The sequence below is a fragment of the Amphibalanus amphitrite genome, unplaced genomic scaffold (genome assembly GCF_019059575.1).
Source record: "Amphibalanus amphitrite isolate SeventyFive unplaced genomic scaffold, NRLGWU_Aamphi_draft 002345F_arrow, whole genome shotgun sequence".
Taxonomy (NCBI): domain Eukaryota; kingdom Metazoa; phylum Arthropoda; class Thecostraca; order Balanomorpha; family Balanidae; genus Amphibalanus; species Amphibalanus amphitrite.
Window position 1 is genome coordinate 25,925 of NW_024883812.1, and position 17,105 is coordinate 43,029.

The 17,105-nt window shown below is 52.6% G+C and overlaps 1 protein-coding gene across 3 annotated transcripts; it reads right to left on the reverse strand.

Annotated features, from left to right (window-relative positions):
* Positions 1-11,137: 11,137 nt before the first annotated feature.
* Positions 11,138-16,092, reverse strand: LOC122376845. Of its 3 annotated transcripts, XM_043356816.1 has the most exons (6): positions 15,709-16,086; positions 14,506-15,240; positions 14,226-14,332; positions 13,822-13,962; positions 12,159-12,256; positions 11,138-11,931 (listed from the first exon to the last, which is right to left on the reverse strand). In XM_043356816.1, the coding sequence occupies exons 1-6, from the start codon at positions 15,784-15,786 to the stop codon at positions 11,900-11,902; spliced, it is 1,191 nt and encodes a 396-aa protein (XP_043212751.1). In that variant the 5' UTR covers positions 15,787-16,086; the 3' UTR covers positions 11,138-11,899. The 3 variants fall into 3 exon arrangements, 2 of the variants coding, with proteins under 2 accessions (XP_043212751.1, XP_043212750.1); XR_006255711.1 differs by having other exon boundaries at positions 14,226-14,736; positions 15,104-16,086; XM_043356815.1 differs by having other exon boundaries at positions 14,506-16,092.
* Positions 16,093-17,105: the final 1,013 nt, after the last annotated feature.

The window sequence follows — 17,105 nt, forward strand, 5'->3', positions numbered from 1 at the left end:
TCACCAGCCGCCCCGCCGCCTCGTCGACGGAGGGAGAGGGCGAGGGGATGACACACACCTCGATCGAGTACCCGGGCCCGTCGGCGACCCTGCCGGGGCCGTCCGACACCCCAGTGGCCGCCAGCAGGACCATGGAGCCGGCCGACTGGCGGACGGCAAGTGTGAGTCCGACACCGACGGTTACGGCCTCCGTACCTCCGAGCTCCGTCCTGCCGACCGGCGGCGGAGACGGCACAGGAGACGGAGACGGAGACGGAGAGGGAGACCGAGAGAGAGGGAAAGACGGAGACGGAGATGGCGGTGGAGACGGAGACGGAGATGGCGACCGAGAGAGAAGGAGAGACGGAGACGGAGACGGAGACGGAACCGCAGAGGGTGGCGAGGGCGACTACGCCGGAGGAGAAGGTGGTACTGAAAATGTTGGCGGCAGAGGGACATTCTATGGTCAGATTACGACTACTGAACGTCCTGAATTAGCTGATGATGTGACACCATCAACATCTGACCCCAGCAAAGTAACAGATCCAGACAGTCTTCCATCGGTGAACGCGACTACTGAGGCTACGTCCACAACCGCCTCGGCTATGGACGAGGCGGTCAGTCATACCTCCACCGACGTCACGGAACAGTCTTCTGGCACTGTCCAAACCACACCCGAAACACGCCCCGATCAGGACACGGAAGATCCATCAGAGGAAACTCCATCATCCATCGTCAACCCTCTCACCGACCAGACGTCATCGTCATCGCTGCCGACACCGTCAGCGACCGCGGAGACCACCGAATCCAGCCTCCCGGTGCCAGGAGGAACGGCGGCCGCGGGCAGCATCGATTCTCACGGCACCGCTTGGTCGATGGATGGGAGTACTACGACGGTATCGTCCGACGGCCAGGGAGAGGGCACAGAGCCGCGTGAGGACCGCGCGCCCGGCGCAGGAGTGACAGACGGCTCTGACACGATAGGGACTGTTGTGACAGACGGCTCCGTCACGATAGAGACGGGTGTGACAGGCGAGACCGTCACGGAAGGTGACGCGGTGACGAGTGACAGAGGTGTGACGGATGAAAGGCCGACTGAATATGGAGTCACTCTTGATATGACTGAGTATGGAGTCACCATTGACAGTGGTGTAACTACTGAACGTGGAGTCACGAGTGGCAGTGATACTACTGAGGAAATAGTCACACATGACAGTGGTGCTACTGAATATGAAGTCACACATGACAGTGGTATAACTGAATACGGGGTCACACATGACAGTGGTATAACTGAATATGAGGTCACACATGACAGTGGTGCTACTGAATACGGGGCCACACATGACAGCGGTACGACTGAATATGGAGTCACACATGACAGTCGTACGTCTGAATATGGAGTCACACATGACAGTGGTACGACTGAATATGGAGTCACACATGCCAGTGATACGACTGAGGAAGTCACACATGGCAGTCGTACGACTGAATATGGAGTCACACATGACAGTGGTATGACTGAATATGGAGTCACCACTGACAGTAGTGCGACTGAGTCTGGAATCACAAAGGACAGTGGTGGTATAACCGAGTCGTGGGTTGCAGATGGCATGGGAACGACGGCGTATAAAGGCACGGAGCATAGTGATACAACTGAACACGGCATTGTCGCTGATAGCAGCACGACAGATTACGAATCCTCCTTTGAAAGTAATACAACCGAAGCTAGTGACGACACAAGTACGACAAAGTACGGGATGGTTGGACAAAGCAGCACGAGTGAATATGAAGTCACTAATGAACCGATCACAAGTGGAATAGAAGTCACAAATGGAAACGGCACTAATGAATATGAATATGATAGCGCTTCGACTGAGTATGGAGTGACAGCTGAAAGTGGCTCGACTGCGAATCCTGTAGAAGATAGCACAACTTCAGTCACATATCCTTCCCTACAGGATGACAGGTCGACAACCGAGACCATGGTTACGCCAGATCAGAGTACAGTTGAGCCGAGTACCACCACTGAAAACGTCACCAGTTTCTCAGAGGAGGCAGGTCTCACCTCTACTACGCCTGGGCTGACGACTGACCTGGATGTGACTCCACTGAGAGATTTATTTCCCAGCGATAGCACGTTCTATACAGAAGGCAGAACCACCCAGGAGTCGTCTACATTTACAGGACTGGCGGAATTTAGCACGGTTCCAGACAGCTCCACCGCTGCGCCCGATACCACTCCCACAGCTCTGACAACTGATCCGGAGAGGCTGTATGATAACGTGACCACGACTTCGGGCGCCGCTGAGACCGTCAGCTCCAGCTCCGTGGACAGAGAAGGCACGAGCTCGACTCAGTCTAGTTCGTTGGGTGTCGATCAAACGACAGAGTCGGGCATCAAGGTGACTGAGACTGAGGAAGGTGGTGGCAGCACTGCGCTCAGTACCTACGCTTCCGACACCGAGGCAACTGAGGCAGCTGGATATGTAACCTATTCGTATACCGAGGAAGCTTTAAACGTCACCGAAATTCCCAGTGAAGATAGGAACTTCACCGACTATACCGAGGGCAAACAGACGACCACTGACCCAACGATCACCATCACATCTGAGGTTGACCTCGACACAAGTACGATCACCTCTACCCCCACGTCTAGCCTTACGGAGTCCGCCGTGACACCGCCGGTCCCGGACAGCCAGCTGACTGATCCTGACCTCACGACGGGGTCAATGACCGGAGACGGGTCGGACGATGTGACCCTGTCCCAAACGGCGACTCCTGTACCTGGAGAGGACAGAACAGAGGAGCCGACAGAGGGGGAGGGTGCGGTATGGAAGGAGTCGAGCACCGGCACCTGGGAGACCGTCACAGACAGTCCGCCGGTGTGGGAGACCTCGCCAGGTGGCGCTACTGGGACGGCAGGAGACGACACAGCGACACGGGGAGGACGATCGGATACCGCGTCCTCCCCGACCTCTGAGGAGACGCAGACAGATGGCATGACCTCGACCTGGTCCTCACCGGCTGCGGGAGGGACTCAGACAGACCTTCTGACCTCGACCGAGTCTTCACCGCGTCCAGATGAGGCGACATCGACCAGCTGGACAGGAGAGACAGTCTCGACGAGCACAGTACCCGGCCTGGATGTATCAACTTCTCCAGCAGGTCAGGAAGGGACGAGCAGCGAGCTGTCAGAGTCTGCCGCCAGCACCGACTCATCTCTGACGTCACCAATCTATGGATCGGTTACGTCAGAGCCTGAAATGACGTCAGATGTCACATCGACGGTCCCAAGAGTGTTATGGACGGGCGAGGGCACTGGTGGAGGTATCCAGGACGGCAGAAGTTCTACCACAACGGATGGCTCGTACTTGGAGGAGACCTTTACAATCGCAGAGGGATCTCCTACAGAGCCGATAAGAGGCGGCGGAACCACCACCGCTGGGAGCTCACCTGACGATGATGACGTCACTCCGGTGTGGATTCCACCCCCGGGAGACGGCCGGGGAACGCCAGTGTCGGGCGCCGACCCGTCCGTGTCACCTGAGACCGCCCTGACCGGGCTGTTTGACATCATCACCCTGCAGCCGGACGACATCGTCCCCGGCAGTGGGTCGGTCTCCCCCCGGTACCGGACTCCGACTCCGGAGAGCTCCACACTCGACATACAGCTGGTGAGGAACTCGGAGCCCTCGCTGGTGAGCTCCAGCGCCCCGACTCCGACTCCGAGTCCGACTCCGACTCCGACTCCGAGTCCGAGTCCGACTCCGACTCCGACTCCGGCTCAGACACCGACTCTCACCTCGTCCCAGGCTTCCGCGTCTGAGGAGAAGGCGACAACTCTGTCTCCAGCTCCGTCGGCGTCGCCATTCTTCTCAGAAACTCCTCCTGGGCTGGATGCTGAGGAGGAGGTCACTACCACAGTGCCAAATGAGGTCACAGATACGTCTGATGGTGACGGAACAGAAACTACCGATACGGTTCTGACGGTTGCAATCAACATCGAAACCACCTTTTCACCGAACACTGAAGAAGAACTCACCACGCCATCTTCTTCACCAGAAGAGGAATCATCTACCCTCGAGCCTCAGGATGGTGAAGACACGGTGTCCACTCTGCCGGCCGACACTAGCGCCACCTGTCCTCCCTGTCAGCGGGGAGCCGGTGGCGGCGCAGAGGACGCCACCGTCGCGTCTCCTCCGGTCGGAGTGCCGGGGGCGCAGATCGGGAACGGTACCTACAAACGCTCGGTGCCGGAGCCCGAGTTCTGGATAGTCACCGTGCTCAAGTTCGCCCCAGAGCACGTGGACGAATCGTTCGTTCGAGACGTAGAGGCGCGCCTCAGCAAGGCCTTCAACGACGCGTACGCCGAGTACCGCAAAAGGAGGCGACGGGAGAGACGGGAGGCTCCGGGCGGGAGGAGGGAACAGGAGCTGGAACTTCCGCCGCAGACCCAGCCGGGCTCGGAGGGACGAGAACGGGTGGAACGTTCCACAGTTGGCGGACCATGGGAACGACTGCAGCTGCGTTCCGGGATGAGATCGCTCTCGCAGTCTGACGCGAACCCATCCCTCGATGTTCGAAAAATAGCATCCGAGCCGTCACGCAACGTCGATCCGTCTGTCACTCTCTCAAAAGAATCTCCACTATATTCAACAAACATCGAGGCCTTCTCTCCCAAACTCATTACCCGCAGCGACCCCATTCCCCTCCCCGTCCCCCGTCGGTCCGGCCGGGTCCGGCGCGCCCGGGACAGTGCCAGCCCCGTCCAGGTGTACGTGCACAACGTCAACGTGGAGAACAACCGCACGCGGCTGCTGTACACGGCCTGGCAGGACGGGCAGCCGCTGCGCGCCGTCGACGCCGTCACCGTGGTCAGCGACGCCATCGACGACCGCGAGATGTCGGTGCGAATGGGACACGTCGTCGAGGTGACCAAAGGTGAGCCCACTGGATATTTCAACACACTGTCAACATTATTACCTTAACACGCGCACCGACGGGGGGGGGGCGGATATCCGCCCCCCCCCCTGAGGTTTTTCGCAAATAGCGGGAAAACCGCGGCGCGTAGCGCCGCGGAAGTTGGTACGACTATTCTCTTATCAATTTTACACATGGTGTGCAAGTTTGAACCTCCTAACTTTTAAGGTCAGGTCACCAGGTCACTTTGAATGACCCAACCTCAAGTCACTTTTTTGCAACTTTGTCACCGTGCCAGAGCTACAGTAGATGTCGGAGGCCTTTGAAAGTCGCAGGATATTATGAAGTCATTAGTAGCTACAATTTGTATATCTCGGAATTTTGTTATCGGTGACCTAAGGTCAGGTCAATTTCTCGACCTCCCCATTAGGTATAAGTCAATGGGGGAAAAATCAACCCCCTGTTTTTACCACTAAAACGGGTCGGAATGGCCCCATATACCATATATGACTTCATATACGATCAACCTTCACTACCTTGATGTCAGTTTTGCTGTTGGGCAGCTGTAAGGTCATGTGACGTCATCAAAGGTCACAAAAGGTTTTTTGCCAATAACTCCGTACAGGAACAAGATACAGCCGCGCGGATGGTCTCATTGTGTTCAGCTCGTCAAGACGCATCGAATAATATACATGATGACCTCGAGGTCACGTGACCTGAGGTCAACCTTTGACCTTGACCTTTCGAGGTCAACATATATATATATATATATATATATATATATATATATATATATATATATATATATATATATGTCGTAGGCATCGGGTGAAATCCGGCATTTCTTGAAATGCCTAGACATTACATGGAATGCCGGCAAAAACTGAAATCTTCGTAGAAATAGGCGCGTTACAGCGAATGCCTGAAAATTTTAGGCATTTCATGAAATGCCAGGCGGAGGCCAGGCACTCCCTGAAATATGGTCAAAATTAACTGAGTACACGCCTTGCCTAGGCATTGCAAGGATTGCCCAAAAGACGACCGGCACTCTCTGTAACAAAACTTTTCGTACGCGGACGGTTGTGTGCATATACACGCCGGCGATCGGGAGGGGAGGGACGTTATCGTATTGGTGTAAAATGGGCTAACACTACGAGATATTTCACGGATCGTGATACATAATCCACGGACACGAGACCAGCCAAACGCCCACCGATCGAAAATACCCCTTATTCGCGTTGCGGAGCAAGCGGGTCACCCTAGCGGGCCCCATTCAACCGGGGGCCCGGGCCCTATCCACACGGGGACCCGGGCCCCGTCCACTCGGGGCTCCGGGGCCCATCCACCAGGGGGCCCGGGCCTCATCCATCCGGGGGCCCGGGCCCCCTTCTCCCGGGGGCGCGGGCCCCATCCACCAGGGGGTCCGGGCCCCGTCCACCCGGGGCCCGCTCTCCCGGGGGCCCGCACCCATCTACGGGGGTCCCGGGCCCCATCCACCCAGGGGGCCCGGGCCAGTTCTCCCGGGGGCCTGGGCCCGTTCTCCGGGAGGCCCGGGCACGTTCTTTCGGGGCCCGGACCCATCCACGTGGGGCCGGGCCAGTTCTCCCGGGGGCCTGGGCCCGTTCTCCGGGAGGCCCGGGCCCGTTCTCCCGGAGGTCCGGGCCCCATCCAACCGGGGGTCCGGGGCCCGGGGTCCGTTCTCGCTGCGGTAATCGTTTCAGAAAGTGCCGGCCGTCAGTCGGGCATTTCATGTAATGCCTAGGCAACGAGTGAACTCAATTGGTTTTGACCATATTTCAGGGAGTGCCTGGCCTCCCCCTGGCACTTCATGAAAAGCCTAAAATTTTCAGACATTCGCTGTAACGCCCGTATTTCTACGAAGATTTCAGTTTTTGCCGGCATTCCATGTAATGCCTAGACATTTCATGAAATGCCGGATTTCACCCGATACCTACGACATATATATATATATATATATATATATATATATATATATATATATATATATATATATATATATATATATATATATATATATATATATATATATATATATATATATACAGTCGTCCTCAAAATTATTCATACCCTTGTTAATTTACGACATATTGGCCGTTTTCACGACGGAATAGCAGGCATCTATTTAATCCCCATTTGATCCTTTGGTTCCTCAGGAATTTTAGTAGTTCTTTTTAGTAGGTTCCCCAGCTTTCGAATGAATGGTGCGTTAGTTTGCTGTTTTTCTATTAAATATCACATCGATTTACTTTATCTAAGGATTTATCACTAATATCAACATAAAGCGTAAGCACAATTATAAAATTATGAAATTATTAAATACTAGTACAATAGTTAAAAAAAGATACTGAGTTGCCAGGCTACAAAGAATATATTCATTTATGGCGCACGACAGACATTTAGAAAGCAGCGCCCTGTTTTATTGCACGCTGCTAGCCGCTTCCATTGGGTTTTGCAGGCCGACGTCATTGGTCGTTACACGTATGATGTCACGCGACTTGTGGCCTGTCACGGCTCTTTAATGGGCCCTGTTTCACCGGTGATAGCAGCACGCTACTATCAAATTGCGCGAGCTGACGTAATGTGATGACGTCATACTGCTGACGTAAGGGGCAATTCTGGCGCACGATTGCCGCAATATTGTTTTACGTCATCAACTAAATGTTCGAAGTTTACGTCCAGATTTTCCTTAAACCCAACTTCTTTTAAATACATCATATTTAAAAAAGATATATAATAAAAATAAATATACTATAATGACTGCGTAAACTCTTACTATTAGTCTCATACGTCACTTAATGCCGCGGCCAAGGTCGCGGCCATCGTGCGCCGGAACTGCCCATAACGTCAGCAGTATGGCGTCATGACATGACGTCAGCTCGCGAAACGTGATAGCAGCGTGCTGCTATCACCGGTGAAACAGGGCCATGATCTCCACTAAATGAATCCAACAATGGCCTTTTAAGTTGATCTCTGTGGCCATCTGTCTATGGAGCGACCAATATGAAAGTTGGGTGAATTTACCGGGGTTACATGACTATGAGCAAGCAAATGTGTATCAGGAATGGATTTAGGTGGAGAATTGCGCTGGACCATGAGTGCTCGAACGCTCCCAATTCCACGCCGGTTTGGCTTTGGAGCCGAGACAGACGATGCGGGTCAAGGTCACCGCTGGGGTAACGGTGGATTGGCTGCGCCCGAGCACCCGTAACGCGGCACAATTCTCCATCTATGGATTTTCCTATTCGCTCAGCATTGTGATAGGCGTTCGTAATAGCATTTACTCTGCTCATGTACCTATCCCCGGTTATTTAAAAGAAGTTTTTGTGGGGGAATATCACGGCTTTAGGTACTCGGTGGCCCTATTCACGACTTTCAAAGAATGCTCCGATAACTTAACACCGCACAGACCTACTGCATTAGTGAATCTGACAGAAGGTCTGTGGAATTACATCCCCCTCACCACACCCCTAAAAACTCATCCAGTGTCCAAAACCACTTTTATCGACTCGCCAAAAAAAAAAAAAACACACACACACATACACACACAAAGCATGGGACATGTCAGCTCTCAGTTCATTTATCATTGTCTTTACCATGGTTCAATTGCATTGCGCGATTTAAAGCACGTGAGTGCCTATATAGTATATATGTAGAAAATAATATCTACAGCAAAACATCCAAAATTACAAAAGCTACAATGCTTAAAAAGTAGGTTCATCAAGGAAGCCCATTTTTACTTGCGTTGTGTTCCCAACCATGCGATTCCAACGCGGGCTATTCGCAACGTCTGTTAAGGCACGTTAACAACTGACAAGCCGCCACCGCTGCCACTTATTCATAGATGGTTGATATCGCAGCTTGGGCGTCAGCAGCGCGGCCCACAACGCGTCGGCGCCAGCGCACGCAGCTGTTGGCACTCGGCAGCCGGTGTTGCGACTTAACGGCCGGCCGGCCCCATGAAGGAGAAGCTCTTGGTGAAGCTTTGTGATCGCCTCATAGCCGCATTGGATGTCATCTTTCTTGGCAGATCCATCCGTTCAGATGGTACGGTGCAGTCTGGATAAAGGACGAAGTCCAACGCCGCTAACCCCGCGACCGCCACCCCACAACGTGGCCGCAGACCGAACGGGCGTGAGGGCCGTAAGGGCCACCTCGCCATCCGGTAGGTGGCTGAGCAGCCGGGCGCAGCGGCGCCTGGGCGGCGGCCGCGCTGAGATGAAGTCCCAAACCGCCATGTCGCCATCACCGCCATCACCATTGCTGCAGCTGTTCCCAACCGCCTCAATCGCCGCCGTTTTGCCAGCAGTCGCGCCGCGGAATGGCAGAAGCTCCAGAGTAGCCTCCAGCGCCCCTCTCCGCACGTGTGCAGGTGCACTGCGGCCGCCGGGTCCGACGTCCAGGCAGAACATGATATTTCCATGCTGCTCCGACGGTGGGTTGGTCTTGTTTGGGCGTTCCTCCACTGTGACGTCGGTCACGCCTGCCCCGGCCAGGGCGCAGAGGCCGACGTGTCACCATCCGGTTGCAGTCCTCAGTCGGGTCGCAACGTGTACCTCTTCCGCAGCGTGGAGCGCGCTCCCGCTTGGGCAGCGATACAGCCAAAAGTAGCATAGCATGCGGGCGGCCAGCGCTGCGCCGGACAGCGGACCCATGCCGGGGGTATGCCGGTCTCGGCCATTAGCGGGGTCGTCGGGGCCGAGGCTGTACATACAGCTGGTGACCGCGTGAGCCGCCAATCGAAGCTCACGGCTTATAAGCTCGACGCGGGCATCACACGCCGTCCCGATGGGAGCTCCACGACGCCGCCGCGAACTCCAGCGCGGCTCGCAGCGCGAAGACCAGTATGGACGGCCAGGGCAAACGGCGTGCGGGAGTCGCAGGCGACGTTCTGCGGACAGAAAGGGTTGGGCATAAGCTGGTCGGCAGGACACTCTTGAGCCGAGCCTTTGATGTAATTACAGATGATCCAGAATCATGCACAAAAATTCATGACACACTATTCTCATTTATGTATTTGCTACATATGATATGATATACCAGCTCATGATCAGTGACGCATTCTGGGCAATATGTTCTAAAGTGAAGTAACTGAAGTTACAGCTTAAAAGCTTAAAAAAAAACAGCTTAAAAAACACACACACACACACATTCGATAGCTTATGAGAATAACATGCCTTGTGTGATTAATGCAGGAAAATATTTTTTCACTTTTTTTTAGAAACAGCAAAAGAGTTGTCAACAAGCCATGTCAACTATCTAAACAATTTTTATGGAAACTGCTCTAGCTAGCTTAAAGTTCCACAACGTTTCCGGAGCACCGTACCCAAACTCAGTTCATGTTACAAGAAAAAAACAGTAATAATGCCTCCTAATTTTGAATGAAATATAGGTATGAGTAATTTGATTTGGAAAGCAACAAATTTCCGCACATCATTTTAGCAAAATTACTATTTTCTTCAGCCATCAGGTTACACAAAACTATAGTAAACTTTATGATCTAGTTTACACAAAACCAAAGCCCCGATTTTAACAAATGTATATAAAATTTAAACAATTTTAAAAAATGTATCGTGGAGAAAATGAAAAGTGTAGATTTGTAAAGCCGGGATATTTCAATTTCACGGATTAGGCACTTAAAGAAATATCTTCACCTTTCTTTGAGCCACCAGCCTTCACCCAAGTTTTACACAAATGTAGTGAAGCAGACAATGTGGCAACTCAAAATTGTGATGGTTTGAGATAATTATGACGGTAAAAGAAAAAGCAACACAAGGTTCCTTACCCTCGTTTTTTTGCACATGGGTTCAGATGAGGCTTCAACTGTTGCCGACCTGAGGAGCTATAGGGACTTGAGCTTTCCAAAACTCAATTTCTAAAGGCACTGAGCAGTGTTTGGCTTTCACACGAATGCGATAGTAAGTTATATGAAGTTGACAAAGCAAGCAAAGCAAAGCATGATGCCCCGCGCGTCCGCCCGCGACCACGCCCCGCGTCCGACTCCCGACCGCCGCGTGACCCGAGGCGCCCGGCGGTCACGTGACCTACCGGCCGGGACTGCAAACGGCCTTCACCACCATTCTTGTATGACGTCATATCCTACTGAGGTGCTGATTGGTCGGAATTAGATACCTGACGGTAATTATCTGCCGTAGTTATTTTTGTTTCATTGTTTTGCGTGTTTTCTTATATGAAATGTGTTGTATCTTGAGACACTCTGTTAAACCGGGTGCGGTATATTTTACTTTAGCAACAGCACCATACCGACGGCTGGCTCAGCGGTGACCGACCGACTCCCCCCGACCGACCGGCCAGCACGACGCGGCCCTGACCGTCCGATACGATCACGTGACTGACCGATCAACGGTCAGCCAATCACAAAACGAGACACCAGACAGCCAGACACAGACAGCGAGACGCCAGACCAAACTGGGCGGGTACCCGCGCACTGGGGATGGGTAACCGCTCCGGAATGTTCCCAGCACACAACACCCTCCCATTTAAATCAAGAGTTAGCCTTGCAATTAAACAAAATCAACTTCGACAGATACATTATGACCTCTAGTAGCGCACCACAGGCCGTCTATTTCTAAGCGGGTATCGTCGTGGAGCGTCAGCGTCAACGCCCATCTGCCTGGGGACATTCGCGCTCACGGACGGACGCTCCGGCGATGGTTCACCAGATAGTGAGCCGCGGTCGAATCGCGGCGGGGAGTATCGAGAGGAGACGACACCGGGCTCCACTCGCTGTAGCGCAGCGTCTGGCACGTGACGCTCCGGGAAGACGCGACCGGCGCTCTCATCTCGTCTCAGTGTCGACGGCCGAGCAGGAGAGGTCGACGCGGCGCCGCCGATGGCCGACTCCAGACGCTCAGCAGGCGGTTCAGCCGGCTCCGCAGCAGCAGCGGGAGCAGTAGCGGAACGGCCGGCCAGACGATCGGGGACATCGGCGCCGCAGATGTCGCCACCGTGCTCCAGCTCCTCAGCAGTCTCCAGACTGGGCGCCGATGCAGCCTGTGAGTACAATTGATTGATGTGACGCTTGTGTACCTGCCCATTGGACATCCGGACCCAGTACAGAGGATGACGATTTTTGACAACAATAGCAGGGCACCACACAGCCTTCTCTCTGCCGAATTTCCGAGCCCACACAGTTTGACCAACAACAAACGCAGGCCTCACTCGAGTATGCCTTCTTTTGTGACTTTCTACCAAGTTCTCCTGTTTCCTGATCACGTTACCTTGAAGGTCCGGCTTCAGTTTATCGAACCTGGTGACCGGCTTGTATCCGATGAGCAGCTTGCCAGGAGACTCCCCGGTCGTTGCGTGCGGCGTCGCCCTGTACAAGAAAAGCCATTTAGACACAGCCTCCTCAGCACATACGTCAGTCAATCTGTCAAGCCGTACCTTGAGCTCTCGGACAGCACGTTCAGCCAAGCCATTCGAAGCAGGCGAGTAAGGGGCTATCGTGCGATGCTGAATGCTGTTCCTGTTCAAAAACTCTTGGAATTCTGAGCTAATGAATGTTGGGGCATTGTCTGTGACAATGACGTCGGGCAGACCGAAACGCGCGAATACTGAAGTCAGTTTCTTGATCGTGGTACGTGCATCAATGGAACTCATGATCTCTACCTCGATCCATTTTGAAAAGGCATCACAGACAACCATGTAATACCTGCCCTTCCTCGGGCCGGCAAAGTCAATGTGCAGTCTGGACCAGGCCTTCACTGGATATTGCCACGGATGTAGCTCTTCTTTAGGAGGATCTGGACTCTGGGATCTGCATACAAAACATGATGCGGCTAGCTCCTCGATATTTCGGTCAATCCCAGGCCACCAAACTGTTGTTCTAGCCAAAGCTTTCATTTTGACTACCCCGAAGTGACAACTGTGGAGTTCTTCCAGGACAGACTTTCGAGCCGCCTCAGGTATGACCACTCTTGTTCCCCACATTACACAGCCTCCGATCATGTAGAGCTCAGTCTGTCTATCTGCATAGGGTTTCAGATCAGAGCTCACGTTCTGTGGCCATCCCATTCGAATACAATGGATGACCTTGCTGAGAACAGGATCCCTGTTCGTCAGTCTTTCCACTTTAGGGGCACTCAAAATGTTGGCCTCTTCAAGGTAATTGATGAGTAAGACATCCTCTTCCTCAGGAGGGATGTGACTCTGCCCTACTGACTGTGTCAGTCGGCTCAGACCATCAGCGTGAGCAATGTCATTTGTTGACTTGTATCTGATCGTATAGGTATACTGGGAAAGCTTCAGCGCCCAGCGTTTGATTCTGGCGCTTGTCATCTCTGGCATGCCGCTGTTCTCTCCAAAGAGCTTGATAAGAGGCTTGTGATCTGTGACCAGTTCAAATTTTGCCCCATATAAGTAGTCACGGAAGGCGGTGACACCAAATATGATAGCTAGGGACTCTCTTTCGATTTGACTGTACTGCTTTTCTGCTGTCTGTAGCGTCCTAGACGCATATCCTATCGGCCTCTCAGACCCATCTGGAAACGCATGTGAGAGCACAGCTCCGATCCCACGAGCGGAGGCGTCACAGGTGAGGACTAGTGGGAGGTCAGGATCAAAATGAACCAGGAGTTGGTTGGACGTGAGCAATCGTTTGCATTCCTCGAAAGCCCTTTGATGCTCTTGTTCCCAGGACCACGGCGTACTCTTTTTGAGGAGCTCAAAGAGCGGGTGTAGCGTTTGGGCTCTGCTGGGGATGAACCGGGAATAATAATTGACGATGCCGAGAAACGACTTCAGCTCAGAGACATTTGTGGGAGGAGGTGACTGGGTTATGGCTCGAACCTTGGCCTCCGTGGTACTAAGGCCATCTTTGTCGACGACATGACCAAGATACTCAACGCGGGGGACCAAGAAGTGACACTTGTCCGGTCTCACCCGAAGTCCGGAGTCCTGGAGTCGTTGCAGCACTTGCTCCAGACGGGACACGAGCTCGTCTTCAGCCCGTCCAGAGACCAGGATGTCGTCGAGGAAGATGAAGACTCCTGGCACGCCAGCCAGCAGCTTTTCCATTTCACGCTGAAAGATTCCCACAGCTGAGTTTATCCCGTACGGTAGCCGCAGGTAACGATACAGTCCACGGTGAGTGTTGATTGTCAGCAAGTGTCTGTGCTCCTCTGCTACTTTCAACTGTTGATATGCACGGCTTAAGTCTAGCTTGGCAAACACCTTTCCCCCAGCCAGTTGGGCAAACATGTCCTGGACCTTGGGCAGGGGGTGTCTGTCTACTCGAATGGCTTTGTTAGCTGTCAGTTTGAAGTTTCCGCATATGCGGATTTTACCGTCGGGCTTCACTATCGGGACGATTTGGCACGCCCAGTCCGCAGTGCGCACTGGCTCGAGGACCCCAGCCTCGACCTCTGCGTCCAGCTGCTCCTCCACGCGTTTCCTGAAGGCATAGGGAATGTTCCGTGGGCGATAGAAACATGGTTTTGCATCCTCATTGACGTCAAACTTCACCTCCACGTCTTTCAGGCACCCTAGATCAGCAGAAAACACATCACGGTACTTTTTCTGCAGCTCTGCACCCATTGACTGTCCCCGCCCAGGATCACCTCTGACCTGTTTGATGGTTTGCCAGTCGAGCTGAAGGAACTTCATCCAGTCCCTTCCCAGAAGATTGGGTCCTGCAGTGTCGACCACGACGACGGGAAGCTCCAGGTGCTGCTCACCGTAATGGATGACGGCACTGAACTCCCCTTCGACCGGGATGGGCTCACCCGTGTACGTCCGAAGCCTGGCGCTGCTTCGCCGAAGTTCAAGGCTGTCGTCGCCGCCTGTAGTCTTCACCACCTCAAAGGTGCGGGCATTCATCAGCGTGGATGCCGATCCTGTGTCAACCTCAAAGGTAACGGGCACACCAAACACTATGATGTCAACTGTGATTGGAGGGGACCTTGCTTCACCCACAGTGTACACGCTGCAAACATTATCCTCTTCAGCAGCCTGACTAGGCTCTGATACTCTGACAGACTCATCAGTCAGTACACAGTGTGTAGATTTAGCTTGCGAGGCGCGCACATGATCTTGATCATTTTTGCGACATTTGCGACTTAAGTGACCCTGCTCGCCACATGAATGACACTTGTACGTCTTAAAGCGGCATGTTTGAGGTGAATGATTAGTGCCTCCGCAGCGGAAACATTCCGATCTGACGTACCGATTGGATGGTGACCCTTTCACCTGTCGTGCAGATCCAACTCTGTGAACGTCCTGCGCCGCTAGATCGGATGACTGGGCAGCCAGCTGTCTTGCGCTCTTCGTCGCCGTCTCTGCTGCCAGTGCGATCCGCTGCGCCTGTTGGAACGTCAGAGTATCTTCCTCGGTCAACAACCGCTTCTGCAACGCCTGATCAGCGAGTCCACACACAAATCTGTCGCGTAACATATCATCTCTACTTGATCCAAAGTCGCATGGATCGGCCATGACTTTCAAGTCAGCCACAAACTCCTTTATCCCCTGTTCTGATCCTTGACATTTTTGATGGAACCGGAAACGGCTAACGATAACAGACTGCTTCGGATCCACATGATCTTGCACGGCCATGACAATATCTCTATATGACATCTCAGAGGGTCGGGTGGGTGCCAGAATGGTTTTGACTCTTTGATACGCAGTTTGCCCAATACCAGCCAAGAGAAGTGCTCTCCTTCTATCATCCTCTGAAATGCCCTGAGCCTCGCAAAAGAACTCAAATCGTTCAATGTAATCCCTCCAGGTGCCTTGACGTTCATCAAATTCGCCAATGGCGGACGTGAGACATACCGTGGGCTGGTGCATTGTTGCGATACCTGTTGCCGGCTTCCTCTCATCTGAATCACTCATCTTGCCGTGGGATCTCATCCCCGTCGCCACTGTTGTATCTTGAGACACTCTGTTAAACCGGGTGCGGTATATTTTACTTTAGCAACAGCACCATACCGACGGCTGGCTCAGCGGTGACCGACCGACTCCCCCCGACCGACCGGCCAGCACGACGCGGCCCTGACCGTCCGATACGATCACGTGACTGACCGATCAACGGTCAGCCAATCACAAAACGAGACACCAGACAGCCAGACACAGACAGCGAGACGCCAGACCAAACTGGGCGGGTACCCGCGCACTGGGGATGGGTAACCGCTCCGGAATGTTCCCAGCACACAACAAAATGCAATTAAAAAATTTGTCATATTTTAATCACCATTAAAACATAACTGAATAGGTATAAAAGAGAACTCGATATATACTTTCCTTGTTTTTAAGAATTCCGGTATTAGATACCCGAGGGAGCAAAGAGGGAGCAAGTTGCCACGCTGATTTAATACCTCATAGTCGAAAGGTGGGCTACTAGAACCAAAAATTGCTGTGTTTGTAAATAAATAAGTGATTTGAGGGCAAAAAATGCCTGGATTTAAACTTCTAAAATTATTTTGAACATAAAATATTTCAGTTTGAGGGATGTTAAGGCCTCTAAGGGTAGGTACTTTTTAGGTATCAAATAAGTTCCTCTGCGAAAGTTCCGTCGTGAAAACGGCCATTTTGCTTTTTTGATGAAAAGAAAACATTTTGTCGAGCTTATTTATGATTTATATATGACCAACAGGGGAATGAATAACAGCAACATACAACTGACAAAATATTCAGTTTCAGGTCTGTTTTATTCATGAATCTTTGAAAACACCCATGTTCAAAAATATTCATACCCTTGGTTTTCAGAGTTCAGTGTCTTTCTTCAGTAGTCGATAGCATATCCTTTGTTCCTTATTACTGCTTCTAGTCGCTTCCTGTAGCAATCTAGCAAGGCTCGCCTGGCCTTTGCTAGAGGCAATATGCAGCAAGATTCCAACTTCTGGGCAAACATCCTGTGGTCTGATGAGACGAAGTTGGAGTTGTTTGGGCACATGGATGCTGCAGCATATGTTTGGAGGAGTAAAGGAGAGGCCTACAATCCCAAGAACACGGTGCCAACCGTCAAGCACGGTGGCGGAAACATCACGTTGGGGGATGCTTCTCTTCCCGCGGCACAGGAAACCTCGTCAGGATCCAGGGCACCTTGAGAAAGGAGGACTATATCCAACTCTGGACGAAAACCTGAAGGAATCTGCAGAGAAGCTGGAACTCGGCAACAACTGGAAGTTCCAGCAAGACATGATCCCAAACACACGGCTAAAGTAGTCAAG

Bases quoted from the DNA above. Each gene is read 5' to 3' on its own strand.
- LOC122376845 (XM_043356815.1), bottom strand. From the start codon at position 15,786: ATGAGATCCCACGGCAAGATGAGTGATTCAGATGAGAGGAAGCCGGCA. The intron at 13,963-14,225 runs GTAAAATCCGCA...GGAATCTTTCAG, and splicing joins CCCGATAGTGAAGCCCGACG to CGTGAAATGGAAAAGCTGCT. The intron at 12,257-13,821 runs GTGAGACCGGAC...TTTCTTGTACAG, and splicing joins TCCAGGACTCCGGACTTCGG to GGCGACGCCGCACGCAACGA.